Source organism: Tamandua tetradactyla, chromosome 5, assembly GCF_023851605.1.
Source record: "Tamandua tetradactyla isolate mTamTet1 chromosome 5, mTamTet1.pri, whole genome shotgun sequence".
Taxonomy (NCBI): Eukaryota; Metazoa; Chordata; class Mammalia; order Pilosa; family Myrmecophagidae; genus Tamandua; species Tamandua tetradactyla.
In genome coordinates, this window is record NC_135331.1 from 184,478,171 (window position 1) to 184,505,972 (window position 27,802).

Consider the following 27,802-nt stretch of genomic DNA (forward strand, 5'->3'; position numbering starts at 1 on the left):
TGAAGCTCCCTGGTATGTACTGAAGTCTGTTACATCATTATGCTTTTGTTGTATGTCAAATACCTAATGATAATGTTTCTTAATAAGTATCTTCCTAGAAAATATTTCTTCTAGAAAAGTTAAGACAACTAGACATGCTTGTGACATGGAGAGTTTAATTCTCCTGCTATCATTAATACCCTCCCAATAAGATGAATTACTTGAGTAACAACCAGGAGTATTTGGGGAATCAGATATTGATCAAATACCATACATTTGCTGGTGACAGTGATGCTTATTTGAATAGCTACTGAACAGAATATGTCTATCCCAAATATAACATTTAAACTTGGCATTTTGGGGAATAGAACAAGATGAGTGAAATGTTATAAGATAAAAGTAAAAAAGTCACATGGAATTCTTGACTACTATCTCTTCCTCACAAAAACCCTACGTGACCCCCCCACCCCCATCCCCCGCAATCTAACTGGGAACTCTGCCATTATTCTCTTTCATAAGACTCTTTCCTTTATATCATTTTTTATTACTTTAACGAATGTCTCCCTTGCAGAATTTATGTTTAATTCGTGTATGCGTGAAAGTAAACACAAATAGAAAAAACTATGAATTTTAAAATGGAGGGAAATTTTCTTAGGGCATTTTCTTTAGAAAACTTGAAATTGTGCCTTCTTCCTCAGCCATTTTGAAATATTTGTGAATCTTTGTAAAAGCTTAATCATCATTTTACTAATTTGCAAGTCAGCAATCCTTTCTTCAAGGATCTGGGGCCAGTTCATTGAAATGCAATACCAGTTAAGATAGAGTCTTCCCCCAGTTTCTTGCAGGATAAGATCCTAAATCCTATAGGATAAGTTATGACAAATGTGCTTCTTCTTATCTGAGAACTTGTTAGTGTTTATCTTGAGAAAAAGGATCCAATGTTCTAGCAGGAGCAGAGGCTTCCCACAATGGAAATATGGGATGGCTTAAAACAAAAAATGGTGCCAACTGTGGAAGGCCTTAAATGCCAAACTAAGGAGTTAGTGTTTCCGTTGTTTATACTATATGTAGGTAGTATGATGGGCATACATCACTCTTGTCTATAAATGCTCCCTCTCAAACCAACGTAAGAATAGAACATTGACAAATTGTAATTGCAATAGGCCACATGGGTTTTGATTCTGATTCATTATTATTTTCTTCAGAAGTTTCATTATAAATATTTTGCAGGAAACACACATTTTGAATATTATTTATTAATCCTCTGAAGAGTATACATCTGTCAGAAAGCAACGGGGAATGTGACTTACAAAGCCTAAGCTTTCTTTTTTCTTCCCCTCATTAAATAGAGGAGGCTGGTCCCCTAAAGCAGCCTTTTGTTGTTGTTTTTTGTTACTCAGAAAGAGTTACTGAGAATGTCAATTATCTACATGGAATAGATGCCATTTCGCTTGAGGTGATGATCCTTTCATTTCTGGTTCTGATGTAAAATTCATCGAGCCTAATTCTATGGAGAATAAAATTTAGGAATAAACAGCTCAGCAGAGTAAGTGAATTTTTAACTGCCTGGAATCTAAAGAAGACCTTAATCAATTTCTCATTCTTTACCACAGAGTGTTTGAAAACTCTTTTGGTGCTGAAAGAAGAAATAATCTTTTTCCTATATTTGGAGGAGTGTACTTTGGGAAAAAAATTAAATTTGGTTCACACTCCTTCATGGATCCTAATATAAAGGCAATAAAGCAGCTAGCATTCTTAAAAGGGTATGAGGGAGTTAGGGATAGTCCCGAGCTAAACTGTTAGGTGGATGAAAATTGTTTTTGTTTATTTGTTTTGTAGTTTTTGATTCTCATCACACTATTCCTCCCCTGTATTTTCTGCAGAGACCTAGTTCTCCCATTCAATTTTCATCTTTCTCCTACTACCTCTTATTACTGTTGCAGGCTCTGATGCACACCCATTAGTAGCGGACACACAGAGGGATGCAGTGCCCCTGGAGGTGAGGTAGGTTAGGTGAGTGATGAGTGGGAAGGAAATATTGTGCAGTTTCAAAAGTTTTCCACATAATGCTTACTTCTTTTGGAATATAAACCTACAGTCTTTGCATAACAAACTATTCTTTCTGAGAATGCAAGAATTTAGTTTTATCTACCCAAGGGTTATTCAAATTTTAGAGATACTACCTGTAGTTGTCCATTACCGCCAAATCACTAATGGCAGGGAAAAAAGGCTGATTAGACCTACTGGATCTATGGAGATATATATATATATATATCATTGTGTAGAGACAGGGAAAGGAGGTGTCTCATCACTTCTCCGATCATGCTAACTACTCAGTCTGTTCACCTGGCTGTCCCTTCTTGTTGCCATCTTTCCTGAATATTACTTATTGTTTGTTTGAAACTATAAAAACTGTGGTATTGCTGTAGCATGAAAAAGGCATGTTGGAAGATGAAGTGGGAAAGTGAAATTGGAGTGAGATGCTGGGGGACTCTATATGCCATTTTAATGAGGTTGAACTTTCTCTTATGGGCAACTGGGAAAGAGAATTTAAAACTAAAAGTGGCTTATTCATTTTTATGACTTTGATAATTCACTATAGTTTTTTGGGGGCTTGTGGTTGACTAATACAATGGGAATAAATATATAGACAAGGGGACAGAATGAAGTCTTTTCAGTGATTCAGCTGTAAGATAATGAAAGTTTGAACTCAGATAGCATTCATGGTTATGAATTGGAGAAAATATATTCGAGAACAATTAAGGGAGTGACATCATCAATATGGTGATGTAAAAAGCTACTGAAAATCTCTCCCAGGAGACTCAATGAAAAAAAAAAGCAATTCTGAATTGCTCAGAAATCTGAGGGAGTATATGGACTGGATAGTGTCCCTACAAAAGCCAAATTGAAGAAATAGAGGAATATTGGGTAGGAAATTTCCACCCCAGATTGGCTGGTCCTCTCCTCTCCCCCTCACTCAGTTTCATATATAGTGCAGGACAGGCAGAGAAACAGCAACAGGGACCCCATCCAATGGGGATACAGAATAAGAATTCTCTCACAGCAGTGGGACAGACCCCCACCTTTTGGAGACCCGGAGGACAGGGGAGAACACTTCAAGACCAAGTTCAGTGAGAGACAGAGAGTCTGAGAAAACATGGATAGAAGTTCTGTTTCCAGCCCTGGTCCAAAAGTTCTTCCCTCACCCCTGCAGGAAATGACAGTGGGCAGCCTGATCCCTGCCTGGGAGAAGGCTAAAATCTAGGACATCTGGGGAAGTTCTCTGACATAAATAAAGTGAGGGAATCAGACACATGTTGAGCCAGATTTTGGATGGCAAAGAGAGGGACCAGGAATCCTGCAGTTTCAGCCCAATCCAATGAGATGCAACCTGTACCCTGAAGGCAAACAGTTCTGAAGACAATTAAGTTATCTAAAAGTGCTATCTTCTGGGCATAACAGAAAATGCAGGGAAACTGAACAGCTTTTTTTAGAGATTATCCAGAAAATATTTCAGGTCAACTGGAGTGGGTCTAGACTCTCAGTACAGTAATCTACCCCTGTTTGAGCTGAGGAGCATGGATGACCAAATCATTAAAGCAATGCCCTAAAGCAAACTTAGGTCTTTCAGGATGGTGAAAAACAGAACACCACTGTGAGCTGGTAGAATTGTTTTCCTCACACACATAGACATTGCTGTGATGCCAGTGCCATCCCCATCCCTGATGCAGGCTGCTGTGGGTGTTTGGTTTTGGGGGGAGACTGGGGTGCAGAACCAATCTGACAACTGGCTTATGAGAGAGATGAACAGATAAAGAACAAAGTCAAAGAGCAGGAAAATCCTAGGCAAATGAGATAAACAACCTCCAGAACAAAGGAAGAAAATCAGATGCCTCCACACCAGCAAAATATCATGACTTATACCAGGAAACACAAAAACATGGCCCAACCAAACAAACTGGAATGCAAGAGTTGAAACAACTAATTAAAGATGTCCAAGCAAACCTTCTAAATCAATTCAACACATTGGAAGAAAATGTGGAAAATATTGAAGGACATAAAGAAGATACATGGTTTCCATACAAAGGAGCTAAAAAAAACTTGAAGAAACAAATGGCAGCACTTATAAGAAAGAAAGGCACAACAGAAGAGATGAGAAACAAAATGGAGACTTACAACTCCAGATTTGAAGAAGCAGAAAAAAGGATTAGTAAATTATAAGACAGAACATCTAAAATCATACACACAAAAGAACACATAGGAAAATAATGGAAAAATTTGAACAGGGTCTCAGGGAATTGAATGACAATGTGAGGTGCACAAGTATATGTGTTATGGATGTCCCAGAAGGAGAAGAAAAGTGAAAAGAGGCAGAAAGAATAATGGAGGAAATAATCACTGAAAATTCCCCAACTCATAAAATTACAGATCCAAGAACCCCCAACAGAAAAGATCCAGATAGACTTACACCAAGAAACTTGCTAATCAGATTGACAAATGTCAAAGACAAAGAGAGAATTCTACAAGTAGCTAGAGAAAAGCAATCCATCACATATAAGGCAAACTTGATAAGACTAAGTACAGATCTCTCAGAAGAAATCATGGAGGTGAGAAACAAGTGGTATATATTTATGATACTGAAAGAGAAACACTGCCAAATAAGAAATCTATATCCTGCAGAATTGTCCTTTAAGAAGGAGGTAGAGGGGGTGCAAGGGTAGTTCAGTGCTAGAATTCTCACCTGCCATGTGGGAGACCAAGGTTTGATTCCTGGTCCACGTACTTCAAGAAACAAACAAATGAACAAAAATTCAACAAATGGTGCTGCAATAATGGGATACTGACATGGAAAAACAATAAAATGTGACCCCTCCACACAGCATACAAAAGAAGGAAAAAAAAAAAAACAACACAGAGGGAGAGTTTAAAATATTTATGGATAAAAAGACACTGAGAGAATTTGTGAACAAGAGACCTGCTCTACAAGAAACACTAAAGGGAGTGATACTGACAGATAGGAAAAGACAGGAGAGAGAGGTTTGGAGAAGAGTGTAGAAATGATGATTATCAGTAATGGTAACTAAAAGGATAAAAAGAGAGAAAAAATAAGATATGACATATAAAATCTAAAAGACAAAATGATTGAAGAAAGTATTGCCTTTACAGTAATAACATTAAATGTTAATGAATTCAACTCCCCAGTGAAAAGGAATAGATTGGGAGAACAGATTAAAAAGAAAAACAAAACAGAACCCATCTATATGCCGTCTACAAGACTCACTTAGGACTTATTATCCTGTACAGGTTAATTTAATACCCAGATACATTCCAGAATAGTGTGGGCAGAAAATTTAAAAGTATGTGCAGAGTCCCCTTGAGGGATTGGGGGAAAATGAGGAACTATTAAAACTCTCCTCTTGGGAAATTCCTGATACTTTCTCAAGAAATAAAGACTCCCAATTTAGTAAGCCAAGCCTTTGATCCCAAGGCTTGCCCCTATGAAACTTATTTCTGTAATGGCAAAGCTAGGCCTGCTTGTAATTTTGCCTAACAGTCACCCCAGAGTGACTCTTTTGTAGCTCAAATATGGCTTCTCTTTAAGCAGATTCCATAAATAAACTCCCTGCCCACCTCCCAACCCCCACATGGGACATGACTCCCAGAAATGAGCCTGGCACTGTGGAATGGAAAATTCCTTCTTGACCAAAATGGGGGAAATGGGCCAAACTAAAGTTGCCATGGCTTAGAGTTAAGAGATCATCCTGGAAGTTCTCTTATGCAAACTTCACCCAGATATTGCAAACAACCACAGTAGCCGAGCCTCAACCAACAGTGTTCCTGAAAATCCCAGGAAGGATTCTAGTTCCTGAAAATCCCAGGGAGCATTCTAGGACACTATGAAATCCTCTAGGCTCTATAAAAATTCTTCTTAGTAAGTATTATTCTATGAAGATTGAGAGGAAGATCAAATGAGAGCGAGGAGGTGCAACTAAGAAATTAGGAAGTAATAAATTGCTTTGACTACTGACTTACTAAAAGATAGTTTTATTTAGTTTCTAGTGTTTTAGAATAGCCAGAAGGAAATACTTGAAGTTGTTGAACTGCAATCCAGTAGTGCTAGTCTTTACTAATGATTGTTAAAACTATATAGAAAAAAAAGACAGTTGCCCATGTTTGTGTGGATCTACTGCTGAATGTTTTATTCTGATGCACTGTTTTATATATATACAGAAAATGAATGACTGATGAAGGAGGACACAGTTGGACTCACTGATCTTGAAAAGGAGAAACACCTTATCTCTGAAACTGAAAGAGAGATTGAACAAGAACACTAAGTGTTTTAGTTTCCTACCTGCTATAATAAATACCATGCAATGGATTGGTTTAGCAACAGGAATTTATTGGTTCATGGTTTCAGAGGTTTAAAAGCTTGCTTCCTTCTAGAGTCAGTTTTTTCCTGGCCAGCCAATGCTCTCTGGAGTTCTAAAACTCTGGAGTTTTTAAATAGTGCTAACTACATATTCTCATCAAAATTAGCTTTGGGTGTGGTCTATCCCAGGGAAAAATTCCTTTGATGGACTTATGAAACCCTGAAACAAGTTATCTGCTTCCAGTATACAATGGTGGGAAAGGCATAGGACAAATACTCCCATTCTTGAAGGGAGGAGTGGGAATGGAAACAGGGGTCACAGTTTCGAAGCAAGTCAAAATTCACCAAGGCAAACCCATACAGACTTCAAAATCTGACAGTCATCTATGGATCTATGTTTTGTCCTCTGGGCCTTCTGGCATAGCAGCCACACCCGTTGTGCTTACCCTGGGGCCACGCTCTCCACAGATACAGGGGCACAGGCTCCACCCTCTCTTAGCATCGGGGTGGTGACACCTGCCAAGTATAGGTACAGCCCTGCCCTTTCCATACACAAAGGTTGGTCTGCTCTCTTGGCCCAAGGAGATCTTTATGGCCCAGACATTTGCTTCTATGGTTCTACTATGGAAGGCTTTCTTCCTTCAATTCATGCTTTCTCTGTGCCTTTCAATTCAGACTAGGGGTGGTTCTTCTCATACAAATTTTGAAAAAACTATGTTCTTTGAATGTAGTTCACAGGGTTTGCACTAGATTTCCACAGATCCTCCTGTATTCCCAATCCTGAATTCCACTAAATGTCTGACTAGATATGGAATGGTTGATAGATACTCAGCCATACCTTCTTTAGCAAAGGATAGTTTGGTTAAACCCTCACCTCGAACCCTGTTCTCTGGGAAATCATCTTAAAGTTCAGGTAGGTCTCCGATAGAGCTGCTTCTGACCCTAGTCTCAGCACTTCTACCAGGATTAGAAAATTTCAAAATCATCAAATGCCTTTGGTTCCTTTGTGTTTAAGAGTTTAATCCAGTTTACACCTTTCCTCTTGCATTTTACCATAAGCTACAAGGAGAAACTGGGCTGCACCTTCTCCACTTAGCTTGGAAATCTCCTTAGCTAAATATCCAAGTTAATCACTTTCAAATTTTGACTAATATCCAACATCAGAACACAATTTTGCCAAGCTCTCTGCTACTTTATAATAAGAATCATTTTTCTTCCAATTTCCAATGACACATTCCTCATTTCCTTCTAGGGCCTCATCTCAAGTACTTTTATTGTCCATATTTCTACCAACAGTCTTTTGAAATCATTCAAGCAGTTTACAATCAAACATTTCACATTTCTTCCAGCTTCTACCCATTACCAAACTCCAAAGCTCTTTTCACATTTTCTTGGTATTTGTCATAGTAGTACCACACTTTCTGGTACCAGTTACTATTTTAGTTTCTCAGCTGCTAAAACAAATACCATACAATGGGCTGGGTTTGCAAACAGGAATATATCACCTCACAATTTCTGAGGCCAAAAGGCCATCTGGGGTCAGTATTTTCTGGATGGATAGCAATCTCTGGAGTTTCTTGGCTTCTCCAAGTGAGAATAGAGAAGTGATGCATCTGGCAATGTCTTCTCTATTCTCCTCTGGGAGCATATGGCTTCTGCTTGCTCCCTGTGGCTTCTCTCTCCATCTGACTTGCACTCTTTATAAAGCACTCCAGTACAAAGGATTAAAGTCCGTCTTATTCAGTTAGGTCACACCTTAACTGAAGTAAAAACTAAGAAGAGATCTTCTGGGTCCAAACTAAACAGAATGTGAACCAAGACCAAGTACATGTCCAACTGGGTGTACACGATTCAGCCCACAACACTAAGCTATCTCCTTTTTCCGTTAGTTCCTAGCCAACTTTCTTTGGCATCATCACCCATGTCCCACTTTCTTCTTGTTAAATTTGTTACCCTTTAGATTTGACTTCTGTTCCCCTGAAAATTCTCTTCTGAAAAGGGTTTGTAATTAACTAGTTTGACAAATACAGTGAGCTGATGACCACCAACTTGTCAATGAAAGGTTTTCTTTTTCTGAGTTACTATGCCATAGAAAACCATATATGTATATGTATATATATATATATATATATATAATTTTAATGTCTGATGTGTCTGACTCTCTCCTAGCATTCTACCCCAGCCTGTCTCTCTATAGGCCATCTCATAGTTGCAAGCTCATTAAATCATGCCATTCTCACTATTCTCACCAGAAACACAGCTTCCACACATGTATCTCCGCCCTATTACCATCTGGAGCTCTAGTATATGCACAGCCACCTATGTGATACTACACACAGGAGATACCAGCACTTTAACTTGAATATTTCCAAAATTAATCTCTCTGAACTGTTTTCACCTATTGCCTTAAATTTTATTAACAATATGAACAACATTCTTCTAGCACTCTAACTGAAGAATTTATGTCATTAAATCATTCTTCTCTTTTGCCTCCTTTTTCAGTGCTGATCAGTTGTTAAATCCTGTTGAATTTACTTCTATGAAAGCCACATGTAAATTTCCTTCTTTATAATCTCATGGCCACTTCCCCAATCCAGATCTCCATGCTTGTCACCTAGTTTATTGCAAAAGCTTCCTAACTAGCTTGTCTCTTACTGATCCTTCCAATTCAAATTTCCTTTACCCATTGTTTCTGGAATTCATCTTCTTTAAAAGGGACTAAATGGAATTCCTATATTTAGATTTTCCTTAGCTCCCAAGGAAAAATCTGGGAAAAAATTTCCTTGGCTCCATTTTGCTCATAAATTAGAGTTCAACATATAATCAGGTGCCTTCACATTATTACTAGCAGAACTCATGTTAGCTCATACTGTCTTCCTGCTAAACAGACTTGCAGCTTTTCATATGCTTCCAAAATTTTCCCACTGACTTGCCTTAAACTTATAACTTATTCCTAAGACAGCCTTCTAATTCGTTGTTACCTATGCAATCCTTCCTGTTATTTAAGGTCAAATTCTAAAACTACTTTGTATACCAAACCTTTTTGATTTTCACAGGTAAGAATAAGTTTTGGAAATTATAGGATAGTACTTTCCTTATCTCTCTTTTTTATGCTGATGGCTTTCACCTTGAACTATGGTTATAGCAAAATGTTCACATGATAGAGAAAACTGAGACCCAATTTTCAAATTTTTAAATTCTTTCAGTAATTTAATGTGCTCAAGAGTGATATTACCATCTAAATTTTTCCTTAATTTTGCACAAGTGGTCCAGAAACATATATTGAGTGAAAGTAAAAATTATTGAAAGCTGCAAGATGAAAATAAAATATATATATAATATGTATTAGTGAAATGATATATTGATTATTAAATATTACATATGTCCCGAGAAAATATCTTAAAAGCATTAAGATAAAATAAAATTATACTATATATAAGTTGGCATATTCTAATGAGCTTAAATGACTATATTACTCTTTAACTGAAAATTTAAAACAATCACAATATCAATAATTTCCATTTAAAACTGTACACATAGGTCCTAGTTGAAGCCTCAATTTAGAGAACAATTTTGCAATGCTTTAAAATCAAAATAACTCTCAACTCTCTTTCCTTTTACTTCACTTGCAAGCTCAAAATTGGTCATGCTGTAAAACATGTGTTGTAAACTTTGGGGGCTAGAAAATACAAGATGAAAGCAATATATATTTTCATGTGTGGATGACCATCAGTGAGGAGGTGGAGGAAGCACAGAGTGCCTGACAAATGAGAAAAGGTTCCTTTAATTTTTTACATTTGACAAATTGGCAAAACCCTTCCTGGGGTTCAAAATATTTATGATTTTTGTAGGAACACTGTCCTTCTGTTCATAGTGTGTTTGCAGGAAAACTCAATGTTCAGAATCATATTTAAATTGAGATAAGAGCTTAAGATCAACTAGAAGCAAAATAGTGCCAATAGTTTATTTTTATAAACAGATTGTTTCTCTCTTTTCATTTCACAATAAATGAAAGAAAGTATAATTTACCCCAACAAAAATGTATGGTCTTGCTCTAAATTCAGGGACCATTCTTGGTTGAAGACCTTGACTAGTTTAGTAATGAATGGTTTACTTTTTTTTATTTTTTATTTTTTATTAACGGAAAGAAAAAAAAAAGAAATTAACACAACATTTAGAAATCATACCATTCTACATATGCACTCAGTAATTCTTAACATCATCACATAGATGCATGATCATCGTTTCTTAGTACATTTGCATCGGTTTAGAGGAACTAGCAACACAACAGAAAAAGATATAAAATGTTAATATAGAGAAAAGAAATAAAAGTAGTAATAATAGTAAAAAAAAAAAAAAAACCCTATAGCTCAGATGCAGCTTCATTCAGTGTTTTAACATGATTACTTTACAATTAGGTATTATTGTGCTGTCCATTTTTGAGTTTTTGTATCTAGTCCTGTTGCACAGTCTGTATCCCTTCAGCTTCAATTACCCATTATCTTATCCTGTTTCTAACTCCTGCTGGACTCTGTTACCAATGACATATTTCAAGTTTATTCTCGAATGTCCGTTCACATCAGTGGGACCATACAGTATTTGTCCTTTAGTTTTTGGCTGGACTCACTCAGCATAATATTCTCTAGGTCCATCCATGTTATTACATGCTTCATAAGTTTATCTTGTCTTAAAGCTGCATAATATTCCATCATATGTATATACCACAGTTTGTTTAGCCATTTTTCTGGCGGTTTTATGGACCTTAAACCTAAAGCAAGAGCACTGAAGAAAGAAATAAATAAATGGGAGCTCCTCAAAATTAAACACTTTTGTGCATCAAAGAACTTCATCAAGAAAGTAGAAAGACAGCCTACACAATGGGAGATAATATTTGGAAATGACATATCAAATAAAGGTCTAGTATCCAGAATTTATAAAGAGATTGTTCAACTCAACAGCAAAAAGACAGCCAACCCAATTACAAAATGGGAGAAAGACTTGAACAGACACCTACCAGAAGAGGAAATATGGATGGCTAAGAGGCACATGAAGAGATGCTCAATGTCCCTGGCCATTAGAGAAATGCAAATCAAAACCACAATGAGATATCATCTCACACCCACCAGAATGGCCATTATCAACAAAACAGAAAATGACAAGTGCTGGAGAGGATGTGGAGAAAGAGGCACACTTATCCACTGTTGGTGGGAATGTCAAAGGGTGCAACCACTGTGGAAGGCAGTTTGGCGGTTCCTCAAAAAGCTGAATATAGAATTGCCATACGACCCAGCAATACCATTGCTAGGTATCTACTCAAAGGACTTAAGGGCAAAGACACAAACGGACATTTGCACACCAATGTTTATAGCAGCGTTATTTACAATTGCAAAGAGATGGAAACAGCCAAAATGTCCATCAACAGAAGAATGGTTTACTTTTAATACAATCACTCTGCTTAAGCCAGTGTGACCTGATGGATCCCATAATATGAGTGCTTGGGTTTTATCCTAAATCCATGACTCCACGGGTCTGTGGGTGGTTCAGTTATCAGTAACTGAATCTTTCCTTTTAACCCCTTTTCCAGCTGTCTTCAATAAGCATGGACTCTCTAAATCTGAGTACATGATATCTAGTTTCAGTTGAAACCTATCTACTGAGCTCACAGCTGACTGCAGATTTTGAACCCAACTTGGCTCAATTTTTTTTTTTCACTTTTGCTTTCAACACATATCATCTCTTCTATCTACCAAACCACTGCCTCCATCCCTAGATTAAAGACTTTCTCTGAGTCAATATTCAGCCTCCATATTACCCAATCTAAAGCAACAGTTTCACCCACCATCAACTTAATACCGATAAGCAAAGTCAATTTCAGAATAAAATACCACAAAAGCATGAATTATTTTAACATAGATTTTATGACTTCATGACTCTGCCATTCATGCCACATGGACACTGAGCAAACAGTAACCATGAAACAAGAGGTGTGCTCATATTACAAGACGGTATCGCAAAAATTAACATGTTAGGAAAAGACTGAATAGGAAACAGATATCATTTCTATTTTGTGTAAATACAGAATAATAAATAGAGCTGTATTAATTTCTATCACTCAATTGCTGCTAATTAAACATTACCTTACAAAACAGGCTATATTTTTTCTTTAAATATCCTCTATCTAATATTGTTTGTTTTCTTACCTTAGATATATATGTATGCTTACATATTAATTTATATATTGATATACATTATAATTTATATATTAAACAATAAATTAATATTGTTTTATATTACACATTCACTTATATTAATATTTTCATTTATATTCAAATATACATAAATTGTTTGGGGAATTGAGAATATGGACCTATGTCACATCTTTTTTAATCTTCCTACCATCTGGATATATACTCTCCTTATAGAACATATGCAATAATTATGTTTCTTAGGGGAAATGTTATTTGCTACCAGGGAGCATGTGTGTAAGAGTATGTGAATACGTATGTTGAGAATATGACTTAAATTTTCTCTGAGATGCTTCAGAATACATAGGATACTGATTTCATTTTTTTCTGTATGTAATCAGGACTGCAAATACCAGAATTGTTCAGATTTATTTCAAATGGGTAATATGTAAAACTTGTCATGATGATTGTTTTTAACACATGATTTTAAAAATATTTTTAAGATGTCTCCTAAAAGGGATCAATATTGACATAAGTAGTCACTTCTGATTAGACATAAGAGAAATAACTTAGAAAACAATTTTCAGACTTGCCAATATGCTTCTTAAAACAAAATGTCCCCAAGACAACGTCTTATGGTGTCCTTTATCTAATTTGATATGATTCTTGCAAAAGGTGAGCATTGTGTGGGTAACTTCTATTAATCAAAGTCTCATCTGCTCAAGTCCTGACCTTCTAAAACTGTATATTGAACCCGAAAGCTCTACAGATGGTTAGATCCTACTGAGCTTAATGCAGCTACATTTTTTCAATTTTTAAAAGCAAATTTGCAGTGTGACTATAATTTCTAGTTTTAATTTATGGCCCTTAAGGAATAAAACAATTTGTATTACAACATTAAAGGCAAAGCTTTATTAACGTGGATAATATACTTTTGCAAAGTGGTTTAGTTTACATGCTAAATGAAATTGCAAAATCGATAGCTGGAGCTCTTCTATAAGCACTAAGCAATCCATTAAGTTAGAAACCTTAGCAGAAATAAGTTATAGTCATGACATCTTTTTCTTTAAGCTGCATTTACCTTTCTTAGTTGAAGCAGTCTCAACCTCATCTTTGGCTCGTTCAGTTTCTGCAATTTCAGATATTAAAAGAAACAAGAAATAGTATCTGACATGACAGATCAATATCTTATAGTGTTGTAAATCCATCTAGAATAAAACTTCCCCAAAGACAAAATATATGTGGTTCCTGAAAGCAAAGCAAGCACCAGGAAAACAAACAAACTAACAAGATATAAAGTACTCATCCTCTCTATTTTTTTTAACTAATGAACTTTCATTAAAAACAATAAATACTCTCATTCAAGATGTAAACTCTGCAATGTTAAAAATTGTGTGCTTCTATAAGTTGTGATCATACGGTAGGTGACATTCCACAAACACACTGGAATGCTAATTTAGTAGTTTAAAGTAAAATCTTAATGATATATCTCATCAGGAATAGCACCTGAATAGCACCTTTTTTTTATGAGAATGGCAAAACAGGATCTGGCCCCGATCAATTAACTCTGATTAGTAAAAAATTAACCATAATATTATACAAAATTCCACTTGAATGTTGCCAAGAGAGCATTAAAAAGTCCAAAAAAAAAAATGCCTTCTTAGAGTTTCTCTTAATATCTAGTGCAGAAAATAAGAGAGTCGCCCTGAGGACATAATGTGAAATGCTGATCCTAGTACAAAATGTTGGCCCTCATATCAACACTAGTTAAAAAATGAAGCTTTCTCTAGCCTATATGAAAATAAGAAAAATAACAAGCTGGTGAGTTTTTACAAAGCTTTATTTACTTTTTTAATTAATGTCTTTAATATTCACGGGCATTCCCCTAGGTCACGTGTATTTGCATTCTTATGCTCATTGATAACTGTACATCTCCTCCCTTCCCAATAAACACTCAGCAGCTGAGACTGTGGGACCAACAAGACAAGGGAGCCTTCACAGCCCCATGTGCTCACAGTACATCAGGACCTGCTGGGGGAAATCCCACTCCGCATCCTTTCTAGGTGTGGCTACCACAGAGCTAGATTTAGGGGCTTCGCAGCTTGAGGCCAGGCAATACGCCCTGTGTACGGATCCTCTTGCCTGAGCCCCAAGACTGAGCAGAGCCCTGGCTGTTTTATACTTTATAGATTCCAGATAAATATCTAAATATTTAAGATATAAGGTTAGCATGCATCAGAATCACCTAAGAAGGCTATTAAAACACAGATCCTAGGCCACAGAAAATTGACTACCTAACTTTCCCTAAGAGGCAAGTGAAACGAATGTATTAAGATTCCTGTCTTCTTCCACCCCATTACTCCCATGAATCGAGCCTTGCAGCAAAACCGTAGTCTATTTGGCTTTGCATTTCCCTGAAAAACTGACCCTTCTCCAAAACCTTTCCACTGTGCTCTGTCCATCAAAGTCTGTGTCTTTATATCCTTAGTCTCTTCTCAGAATGTTCCCTTTTCTTTCCTCCTTTAATCAACCTCTAGCTCCCGAAGGGCCCTGCCTCCCTACAGGCAGCTTTCTAAAACGCAGGCTGTTTGTTCTTCCATCCAGAACTCAGCAATGTGCCTGGACATAATGCATCTGCCCTCTTTGATTCTCATTACTTCTCATAGATCATTTATTTTCCTTTTCCCCCCGAAATCCTAGTTCATTTCAAGAGCCTACAGGAGATTCCATCCCTCTTCATTGCTTTCATCAACCCACCCCTTGTGCAGCCCTCACCATTCACTAAATATTTTTGCACATAATTATCATCCTCTCCACTACTACTGTGACATTACATCAAGAGTGATCTCAACCCTGACTGCACATTAGAACAAGTGGGGGAGTTTTTTATAAGGCTTTGGGATTCAGATGTTGTGGGTTTAGGGTTGGCTCAAGACCTTTGAGACTCTGAGTTGAATCGGGGGTGAGGCGTGACCATTAGCACTAGCAAATGTATAAACTTCCCAAGACATTCTAACATTCACCTAGGATTGGGAGTCACGGTTATACATGATCCATACAATTTTGTGTTTCCTATTTCCTTGACCTCTTCATTTCTGAAAACCAGAGGCCTCCACCTCTTTGATTACAACCACCAACAAACCTTTAGACTTTTTCTTTACCACCAACACTTTCTTTCATTTGAAACATTATGTTTTTGAGATGCAGTCATGGTGATATGAAGGGCTTTAGTTAGTTAGTTTTAACTGCTATCTGATATTCCACTCTATAACTATCCCATGCATGAGTGTATCCATTTTGCTGCTACTGGACAGTGGACTATGTCCAATTTTTGCTATCATCATTAATGCTGCCATGTGCATCCTTGTACATGTCTACTGGACTGCACATGCAAGAAGTTTCCCAGAACTGGGAATTGCTGGGGCACAGCATGTGCTCATGTTTAGCTTCATTAGGTAATAGCCCATTGCTTTTCCAAAACTTTTACATTCATCCTAGCAGCAAATGTGAGACTTCCTATTGCTCCTTATCATCACCAGCACCAGTATGATTCTTTTTCCCCATTTTTGAGGTCAGTATGGTAGGTTTACAAAAGTACTGTGGCTTCAAATACAATTCCATTAATGCTAAAAGATGGAGAGGTTTATAAAAAAAAAATAAAACACAGATGGTTTATTTTTTAATGTTTTATTTTTAATTTTTATTATTTTTTATTTTATTTTTAATGCTTATATCTTTTGCCCAATTCTCTGCCTACTGATCTATCAAATGCTTCATCTTGTTCTTTTTGATACTTAGAGTTATTTCTATATTTCTTACTACTAAGCACTTGTTACTTACATGTGTTTCAAATATCTTTTTCAAGTTTGTGTCTTGTCTTGTGAGTCTATGATGACTATTGCTAAACCAAAGTTCTTAATTTTAAGGTAATAAAATGTCTCAAACTTTTAATTTATGGTTTTCATTTTTTGTACATAGTTATAAAAATCCTTCCATCCTTCAAGGGAACATATAAATACATTTTCCTATGTTTTCTATTGAAAAATGTCAAGTTTTGCCTTTGCTATTTAAGTCGCTGAACCATCTGGAATTGATATTTTAGAACTGTATGAAGTAAGGATGCACATTTTTTGTAATGGATCATCAACGACATCAGCAACATCTTTTAATAATCCATCCATTCTCCAGCTATCTGAAATGACTGTTCTTTCTTATATCAGATTCTGCTCAAGTAGGATCTGTTGTACGTCCCTTCACTCTTCCAGTAGAGAATTTGTACAGATTAGCACTAGTACCACACTACCCCTAATAATACAAGGACAGGGGCTGTTTTTTAAGTTTGGGTCACATAGTACAGGTCTCAAAATAATACATCAAAGGGTTATTTTGCTGTGTACAGTATTCTGCTTTCCTAATACTGAGATTTCTTCCTGGTTTTCCATTAGGAATCCTTTATCCCTCCCACCTCGTTTCTTTATCCAAATTGAGCTCAGACTTGACTTCTGCCAGCACTCAGCTTGGATCTTTTTGAACCAAGCCGATAAACATTCTTGGACACTGAATCATGATCATGTTTTCCAATATGGGGCTGATTCCCAGAAGACCAACCTTGAATACAAACACAGGATTAAACAAGAAGAAAGCTTTTTCCCTACCACTTAAAGCAGTACCAGCTCTCTCACAGTGTAGTTTCAGTGGTACTTAAATATCCCAAGACCATCACCTTGCAACTGAATCAGTACTTCTCTGAGTTTGTGCTGACAGCATGCCCGATGGCTTGGGTAGTGATCATGTGCGTTATTATCCAAACAGAGAGTGAAATAAGGTGTTGGTAATAGTTATTCTGGGATAGCAGGTATGAACCAAGACTATACTAACCCATGAAGACTCACAGCCATCCTTGTCATGCAGTTTGGAACCCAGACACACTTCAGTTGATATTGGCTATGCCGGTTCAGGCTCATAAACATCTGCTCCCAATAATTTCCCTGCCAGGGTGCTTAAATTGTAACCAAAAAGCTAATGCATACAAATTATCCCTAAATATATTTCTATTGTTATCTATCTACATAAATTCAAAGAGATTTATTCTGAAATTTTGCATGCAACCTTCTCCTAAAGAATCCTCACATGTATTAGATGAGCTGATAGGCATCTAACTTACACGTTTAAGCACTGAGATATGGTTAAGGCAATAAGCATATTACTTTTAATTGTAGGGAAGATCAGGCTTAATGGCTGAGTATACCACAGAACCTCATGCAGTGCTAAAAGCAAGGGATGAAAAATGCCTACTTGTTGCCATTTCATATAAATTTAGAGTCACAATTAAAAATTATTACACTTTGGACTTAATCTAGGTTCCAGTTGATTTTATTGCTCAAAATCCAAACTGACCACTGGCTGGTTCCTCATGCTCATGGAACATGTAATCAGAGCCCTGTGGTCTTTGATGCAGAGTGATGTTATCTACAGCAGTGATTCCCAAGGTATTGGGAAACACTAGTCCTTAATATCTTCCTAGAAAAAAAAGGGTGGGGATCGATGTGGTCAAATATATTTGGTGAACATTGACTACTACACCTTCTTCTGAAGATTCATGATGAAATGGCCTACAATCTAGAAAAAAATATTGACCTTTGTGTGCTATAATGTCCTAATCTTATTTAGCCATGGAATTTGTTTTCTTGTTAGAATTAATATTCCCTAAACATTTGGAAAATGCTGCCTAGAAGTATAGCTTTGAAACCCCAAGATACCAGAGAAAGTGTGGAATTTTTGCCTTGCTTCACCAAGAGACTTGTTTTGTCCTCTTTCTCCTTGGAAATGGCTAAACATAATGGCAACCCCTATTACTCCGCCCACTATACAGGGTAGAAGGTGCCAGGACTGTAGGAATGGAAACTGGGAGGATAGAGGAACTTCTGCATGTGCAGTGGTAGAAAAAATAATCTGTGTGGACTTGTAGGAGTTATAAATCTGGGCTTGGCAATCCTGTTTGGTCCAAGGTAAACTTCCTCCCTCCATGCTGCTTTAATCCATAACCTTAAATGTGGAGGCATTAGGTGCCCCTCCTGGACAATAAGTCATTAAACTTGAAAGGCATTCCTTTTCAGCAAGTTCATGAATTCCATGAGAACTGAATTGATACCATACTGAATTGATACACCTCTAGTATTTTTCCTACAATGACATTGGTTGTTTCCTTGGGACTTAAAACAGTTCCCCCAGGTCAACACACTTTATAGTTATTTCCTTCTTCAGTGCTAGTGTTAAATCCCCTTTTACTTATTTTTTTGCTCTATTGTATCAGTTATCCTTTTAGATTCAATACTGTGGAATTGCATCACAGCCGTATTTATGTTTATTCAACTAAATGTCTCACTCTTTAATTTACGTTCATTATTTAAGATAAAATAAAATCATATCCTGAATATGCAGGTTATATATGCAAAACTATCTGCACTGTATTGGTAATTTAAGGGAATTTATAGGCATTTGTAATGATATGCAATTTTTACCTTTGGCATTAACTTCACAAGTAGCTCGCAATATATATTAGCTATGTAGAAATTCTGTTGTGTGGTTTCTTAGTTTGGAAAACGGCTGGTCACATAGTTTTGAGAACTTTGGCAACTTGTAAACTAATTATCTCTGGCAATTTCTGTTGGAGAATAATGGCCACACCAAGTACAAATCACTCAACCACATAGGGAGTTGAATATTAACTCTTCGAAACTTTCGTCTTGGGTTTAAGATTTGACAACTTAATTTGCTAGCTAATTTCCTGCAAAAGATGCTGATCTCTTCAAAACCTGATTGGATATGGGTTTCACAGATAGCAGAATTTACAGATTTTTATTGCAAATGAATATTTTTATCCATATGTCACATGCTTTGGTGGAAAATGTTCATTTTCAGACTGATCTTCAATCTAAAGTTCTCTAGCAACACTGAAAAATTAACAGTTGTGTTTTGTATATTTTCTTGATTATGTACTTCTCCAGTCTAAGGATTAGCATACTAATACTGCACAATGTAGAGTTCCAATCAGCTTTGCATTCAGCTAAAAATTCTCAGAGAAATATGAATGGAATTTTACATACATGTTAAATGTAGACTCTTTCAAAGTCTACAATGTCTGTGTGAACATATCTAACGGTAATGATTTTAATAAGATATTTCCACCAAATTTCTTAAAATTACGTTTTCCATTTAGTCTCCAATATATCCACCAATGGTACACTTTGTCTCAAAGCTCAGGAACTAAATACAATATGTGTTGGTTTTATGCATCAGCACCATTATTATTATTATTAATACTTATGTGGCTGAACTCAAAAGAAAAATATAAATGTAGTTACATCATGGATAGAACTGAGGTTTGACCATAAATCCAATATGCAAAGTTTAGAGAAGTGAAAAGCATGTTTTTCTTCCGAAGTCAAATACTTGTCATTATGCCTAAAATAATTTTCATTAATGACCATATGTCAGATTGATGAATTCATTAATTTGGAAAATATCAACAGAGGAATCAGCATTTTTCCCTCAGCATATTGTCAAAGCTGCTATTAAGTTCAGTACCATTGTATGTTCTGGTTACTCAATATCTCATCATCCAAGGGTATAAACTGTAAGAGGAAATTATAACATTACAAGAGTGGTAGTTAATAAAATAGTTGGGGTCTTCATTTTGCTAATTTCACAGTGACTTTACACATAGACAAAGTATGTTGCCTAGTCGTTTGATTAAGTGATTAAGCATTAGGAAAATTAAGATTGAAGATTTTTTAGAAACTGAAGTCATATTGCTTATCTTCTGCAAAACAGGCAGCAAAAATACAGAAAACAAAAAAAGGGTTTATGATTTGGACAAATTAATTTATAAAAATGAAAGTTCAATTGATAAATTTTAGTAAGAGTGAATTCATAGAGAAGACAAAATAAGTAGTTTTGCACATTATTACAACACGACAACAAAAAATCATACTGAGAAACATTTGGTAAGCCATTCTCAAAAGATTAACATTAGCATCATCCAACACATAAAGCTTTTAAATGATAAGCTGCTAAAATATGCTCATTTTTAAAAATTTATTCAACATACTTGCTTTCACTTGTTTTTCACTTGGAGCTGTTAAGGACATAGAAATAATAAGGTGTGAATTTATTGCATTATTTTAACTGTTTAAAAACTATACTTATAACCTTGGAAACTAAAGAAAAACCTAGTTTTAATAAAGAGTTTAGTGCCATTTTTCTCTAATATCCTCTAAATAAATGCCATTAACCACAGATTATTTCCACATGTGGAAATATATCCATGAACAAACAGGCTGTTTTCTGTAGAGATAACATTTCTTCTCAAATGATAAATAACAGCAAGTTATTGCAAAGTGGTAAAGGGTACAATTATTTCATCTTTTAAATTAGTTGAATATCATTCAGATTTAAATTACTTTTTAAGGTCGTTATTCTATTTGGTGTTTCCCCTTTCATCCAAGAAAACATTTTCAAGTGCCCACTGTGTTCCTAGAACTGTCACAGATACTCTGGGGATAAATATTTAAAAGATATAGTCTCTACCCTCTAGTTTCTAACTCTTAAAATGAAAAAAAAAACATAATATATTAAGTAGTATTACAAAGGAAAGAAAATGATGGTACAGGGATTTGTTGGAGAGACCCCTGAAGAGATTGGGGTGGCCTAAGGATGTTTGAGAAACTTGAAAAAATAAGAGAAGTGTGTCTGTGGATCTGGGGTTGTAGGGATGGGAGTATAGTGGAACTGTTTGCGAGTTTATGTCCCGAAAATCAAGTGAATTCTATTTCTTTTCAGACCCAGGAAGTGAGAAGAGGGCCTCACAGAGAGTAAACAAGGCTAGAGCTCCTTCCCCGGCACAGGTAAACACACAAAACCCTCAGTGAAGCCCGTTAGCTAGACAAAATAAACAGACAATGCTTTACAAGGAGGTTAATGGAGAAAAGTTTGGGGGAAAAGTGTATTTTCATTTATTCTCTTTTCAAATGAAAAACTGGGCAGTTGCACTTGTCTGTCTGATTCTCAATTCAATTTTGTCCCAAGTAAGAAATGTAAACATATTGAGGACAAAAGTCGACACTCATTGCAACTCTTCTTTAGTACTCAAGAAATGTCATTCAGCAACATTATGACTAGGGAGAGAATATTTGTAGGAACTGAATATTCCACATTTTAATAGCAAAGCAATATACGGTACATTTACAGAATGCATTTTATTCTTGTTTTCCTTTTGTTATTTCATACTGAACTGTAAAAAAAAAGTGATTGTCAGACACTTTGCAGATGAATACACTGGGGAATCTTATGAAATTGCAGATTCTGGTTCAGTAGGTCAGGGATGGGGCTTGAGATTCTGCATTTTTAACCACCACTCAGGTGATGCTACTGCCGGTGGTTCCAGATCACACTTTGAGTAGCGAGGGTGTGAAATATTATTTGACTTTCATTTTCTAAATCAGATTGGGGTTGATTCTATGTGAAGAACTAGGGAAAGAGACTGTGAAATGGAAATCACTGCCCTTACCACATACCTGAGGCTCCAACGTTAATAAGCATTGGACATCAAGCAGAAAGAGCTCAGACATGAGTCTTACCTGCCTGTTCCTTCTTTGGTGCTTTTGCTGTAACAAACAAGAAAAGAAAAATTCAACATTCAAGGTCACTCAAATGCAATTTCAGCATGCGCTGCAAATCAAATCAAATTGTGAAATAAGAGAACAGATAGATTTAAAAGAGGATGCATGGTTCCACGTTTCTCTTTCTTTTCCTTTTCTGAAATGTATTGATATTGTTACTAATATGCCAATATTATTTGTCACAACTTAATTGTTTTAACATGCAGAAACACACATGCTAATGCTAGATTGCAGCAATGAACAGTTGACTGCCATGAAAAGACTAAAATTGTATTTGTAAAACAATTCTTTCCTTCCATTTCTCCTGGGAGTTCCCTCACAAATAACATCAAAATATTCTGAAAAGTAAACTCAGAAATTCCATTAGGATAATTCAAGTTATTCATGTCAACAAATCAGAAAAATAAAATAGGGCCTGTAAAGCTGGAAAAACTATTGCAGCTGTTTTCAAATAATTTTCAGAAAAATGGAGATAGATTTCATAATGGCTTCTTATTCTAAGGTGAAACTGTATTCTTTTGTTAGCAAGATATTTATTCAGCTAAGACAAAGGCTTTTATGCAGTAGATTTTAGATACTAAAACGGACTAAATTTCAAGGGGAAGCAAAACATACTTCCCTTGCTTTTAGGACAAATGCTCCTTGTGAAATCCGTAAGACCCCATTTTTATAAATATTGTGTGAGACAAAGCATTATTTTGGCCTCAAAATTAAGCTGACCTTTACATTAGAATAACCACTAATCTACCTGCCTATTATTACTTATTTTGTCTTAACACGCTTGTCCAATTAACTTAAAGGATTTTCAGCAAATGTTATAACACATTATTTTCTGACTTTCATAAGATAAACAATGAAGGGATTTCTTAAAGTTTAAGAAAGTTTTAGAAACATAGACTATCATAGAATCTTTATGAAACAAACATGTTTCTAAAGTTTTAGAAACATAGACTATCATAGAATCATAGATCCCTCAGGTGTCCAATTTTGCGTGTCTGGCTTGAAGTTTGATAGGTATAAGGGGCACTCTGCATTCCTGAGATACAGTACAGCCAAGAAAACAGATAAAACAAATGTCTGACTACATGTTATGGGTTATAAGGGAGAAGCTAAGATGAAGCTTAGCTAAAATTAAACATAGTGAGAACATTACCAAAAGTTATCTGGAAAACTTAGAATAATTAAACATGTTGTTACTGTACTAAGCACTAATTATGAAAACATTTTTAAGAAATCTGTAAAGTAATAATAACAGTAGAAAAATACTAGAAGCAGATTTTGGTAGGCAGCTCATTTGAACACAAGCTATTTCTGAGATTTCAAAATTAAAATATGGGACTTCCAATCCTGTCAAAGAGCCATCATATAAGCCGAAAAGTAGCACTGCTAACTCGAAATAATATGTAAGACACAGGCATCAAGAATGTTTATTTCACTGAGATAGTTGAGATATAATTTTTGAAATACCTTTCCTAAATATGACTTAATTTCCCCGTTAACTTAACAGCCCTTTCCATAAATCATGCCCATGATTGATTTTTGAGGTTTTAAAAAAAAAACTTTTTAATTTGAAATAAATATAGATTCACAGGAATTGAAAAAAAATGTACAAGAAGGTCATATGTACCCTTCATCCTGCTATCCCCTGCCACCCCCTCCCCCCCCCATTTATTTTACTTTATTTTATTTTTGGCTTGGACAGGCTCCTGAAATCAAACCCAGGTCTCCAGCATGCAAGCAAGAATTATGCCACTAGGCCATCATTGCACCACCCTCCAATTTATTTTTAAGATGGAGGAAAGTACAAACTATTAAGTTGTGGCAACTATAAAAATAAAAGCAAAATAAGAATGCTGAGTTGAAGGTATGTGGTGGAAGACAAAGCCTACTCTTCAAATGAACAAAGCAATCTAGAAGATAAAAAAAACAAACAGTCACAAGAACAATAACAATAAAAGCAATTGTCAGTTGTAAACCAGGGCAAATGAGTTCGTTTGAAGGGAATTAATACTCATTTTGAAGAAAACTATGTTCCCCTCCCTTTTATCACCAAGTCACAAAGCACAGGATGTCCCAACGTGGGACGCAGTTGGAAACAGGTGGATGCCAGGAAGGCAGGCTTACGTACTAAGTATGCTCATGCCCAGAAGATTGGCTAGGATCTGCAGTATGTCTGCAGGAACTTTTAAATAATAAGGACAGCAGTAGAGTAAGTGCCTTAAGGTTATATTTAGTTTAAAAATTTCCAGTTGTCTTCCATTTTCCTGCTGGTACAGTGGTTTATAGAGCAGGGTTTCCATTTATATGCCAGCACTCATCGGTAGCTGCAAAAACACAAATCTGGAATCAAATGAACAGACACTTCTCTATAGAAGTATTGCATTTCCTAGCTGAGTTGTAGTGTGTTTTCATAATTCTCCCCATAGGAAGGACATTTTGGAGCATTTTTAAAACATAGAATGTCTCAGAGTCCTAATCTGTTACAGGGATATATACATATTTTTAAAAATGATGTGTATTTTAAACAGATGTTTTTAATATCCCTTAGGATCTTAAAAGATTCTTCATTCCTGGAAATGTGCTGATTTTTAATGGCTGATTGAGTACATTTAAATTATCTTATTTTATTTTATTGCTTTCTGTTAAATATATCCTTTTTTTTTTTTTGGAGGAGAGGATATATTTGCCAAAGACAACCTCAAGGCAGTGGGTCTTTACTGAATTGTCAGCAAACAGTTTTAATAATGTGATATCGTGTGGCAAAGCAACAGCGAATGATGCCTAAGACTGCAATTCCAAAGAAATGCCAGTGCATGGAGCTTCTAGCACCTAGGGGGGCAAGTTTCCATTAGGGATGAATGTCACATAGTTTGTGGACCTGCCAAAATAGTAAGAAGAAAGATAACAGACACAAAGTTGGGAAACTAGTCTAGAAAAGAATTTTTATTCCATCTTTCCTAGTGTCTGAGAACTAGCCAGATGATAAGAGCTAAATTTACACAAACATAAAACGGTTTTAGCTCATGGAATGTAGCTCTGTCTTTGGTTATGAATCTGAGGATAACTCTATTGGTCAACTGCATGAATTTGAGCAAAGGGATCTGAGTCTGATGCAGGCTTTTCCGTCCAGGGATTGCATTTCAGTCATTCCAGCCCTCTAAGTTATTTATTCTTTTATTCTGACAATGAAAAACAAGTGGAGTTCACATGCATAAAACATAGTGAAGGTAAATACAAAACCACAAATGTAAATATACCAGCAAGCCAATGATAGGAGAGAGGAAAAAATGTACACAAATATGATTCACATGCATTTCCTTACTTTTTCCCTTGGTTTGCTCTGTTGAAAGAAATATAAACAAAACCATTGTCATTAAAACCTTTTAAGATAAAACTGACTACCCCAACACATTGATTAGACTATAATTTTTCCAGCTCTTTCTTGTGAAATTTCACAGTGAATGTTGTCTTCAGGCATTGCCGGTTAGGGTAGCTTTTCCTTAATTTGATTGAAAAAAACATTACTTGACAATGAATTGCACTAGGATTATACTATTTAACAATTTTAAATGACTTAACATCTTATGGTCCTTTTAAATGCACACATAAATCCTAAATTCTTTTACATCTACACATACGAACAAACACTGAAGATAAAGGTATAACTGCCAAATGCACTATGACTTTATTCAAGATTTAAAGGGATAATGCAGGTCATAATTGATGGTGGCATATACAAAGCTAACTGAACGCATGCCTTCTATTAAAGTCAATGTTTGATATGGAATATTGTTTATCTTTCTTGCCAAGGAAACATTTCTTTGAAAATAATTCATGTGAAAGTTAAATACAGGCAGTATTTATTTTTTATTACTGACAAATATATCTCATAGCAGCAATAATAGAAAAGGATTTGATTCTCTCGTTCTCTGTCTCAATAAAACTTTCTCTCTGCTCTCCTCCATACATAGATTTTTTTTCCATTGTATTAACGCTTTAATAAGAAAGAATGCTACTTTAGGGCTCACCAAACATAAGAAGGAAAAAGAAACATTTCCAGTACCTTCTGCGATTTTGCTTGTTTTCTTGGAATCTGAAAACACACAGGTAAATTATTTTGAACAGATATGATAAATGAGTGACTTCTTAGCTTATAACAAGGTGCTCATAAACACTAAAATAATTTTCAGCACAATAGATTGAATGCATGATATATTTCTAGAATATGGGGATTAAGGAGAAATTATTCTGAGAGGGTGAGTAGTAGAGGGAAGCAGGAGGTAAGAAACATTTGAAGTATAAAATATGGAAATACCTAAAAGATCTTCATACAATTTGCAGAGCTTACATTGTGCCTATAAAAGCTAATGACTTTTTAATAGAAAGTCAAACTGAGCAAAAATATGGTCAATTTCTGTAAAGATGGGTTGGAGTTCATGAATTTGGTTTACAGTTTCTTTAGTTCAATCTAAAGCAGTCCAGATTAACTGTATTGTCCTTCATTGGAACAATCAATATATACGCAATATAAACTTTAAGCTATTCCTGTTGAATGAAAATGAAATAGGTAGAGTCTGGTTCATGGGTTACTGATGACCCCCTCATTATATTAACCACTATGTAGTAATGTGTATTCAGTGATAAATAGACCATTGTATTTTCAGTCTTTTAGGCATTCAGGCTGGATCTGAGAAATTTATTATTCACCAGTATTTAGGTCATGAAATTGTCTGTGCCTACCACTTGAAAATAAAATGAAGAGGTTTTATTTTTCCCTCATTCATTTTAGGATGGAGGCAAGTTAACTTAAATTTTTGCTTAGAACACACTTTTTCCTTATTTTCTGTGTCTTTTCTTTAACCTCTTTCTAACTCATGAAATTCTTTGAATATTATGGAAATTAGAATCATAATACTGAACTATAAATTGATAGATGTAAAAAATATATACTATTTTTTGGCTAACAAGTATCTGGCTAGGAACCTATAACAATAGACATTCACTGATCATTTGCAAGTTAATGAATTGTACGTGGTGATTCATTATGGTCAGGTTCGTGTGTCAACTTGGCCCAGTTGTCTGGTCAAGCAAGCACTGGCCTATCTGTTGCTGTGACGACATTTCATGGACTTCAATCATGAGCACATTGGCTGCAGCCATGGCTGATTACATTTGCAATCAGCTAAGGGGAGGGTCTTTTGCAATAAGTGATTCTTTGCTTTTAAAGAGGATTCAGAAGAGACAATCCCTCTTTCTGCCTCAGCCAGCCAGCCTCTCCTGAGAGTTCACAGAGGAACTTCACTGGAACTGCCAGCTTGTGGCCTGCCCTACAGACCTTGGACTCTTACATCCCCACGATCGTGTGAGACACTTTTATAAATCTCATATTTCTAGATATCTCCTGTTGGTTCTGTCTCTCTAGAGAACCCTAGCTAATACTCGTGTCTTATAGAGACTGGCCATACTTTTGCTTCCAAAATGAGGCCACAGCCTTAAAATGTATAAGGATGAGAATATTTAAGAGTCTATCCCACAAAAGAAAATTAGATAGATGACAATTTTACAGAAAAATGATAACCAGTATTGGT

The 27,802-nt window shown here is 35.8% G+C and overlaps 1 protein-coding gene across 5 annotated transcripts in view; it reads right to left on the reverse strand.

Moving 5' to 3' along the window:
* The window catches only part of TRDN (triadin), a 435,680-nt gene that overhangs the window by 133,693 nt on the left and 274,185 nt on the right, over positions 1 to 27,802 (reverse strand). For all 5 annotated transcript variants that reach the window (XM_077162803.1, XM_077162800.1, XM_077162799.1 and 2 more), the window contains 5 exons: positions 26,278 to 26,307; positions 25,537 to 25,554; positions 22,173 to 22,199; positions 20,645 to 20,671; positions 13,616 to 13,663 (listed from right to left, as the gene is read on the reverse strand). In XM_077162803.1, the coding sequence (XP_077018918.1) occupies positions 13,616 to 13,663; positions 20,645 to 20,671; positions 22,173 to 22,199; positions 25,537 to 25,554; positions 26,278 to 26,307 (150 nt within the window). The remainder of the gene's footprint in view (positions 1 to 13,615; positions 13,664 to 20,644; positions 20,672 to 22,172; positions 22,200 to 25,536; positions 25,555 to 26,277; positions 26,308 to 27,802) is intronic.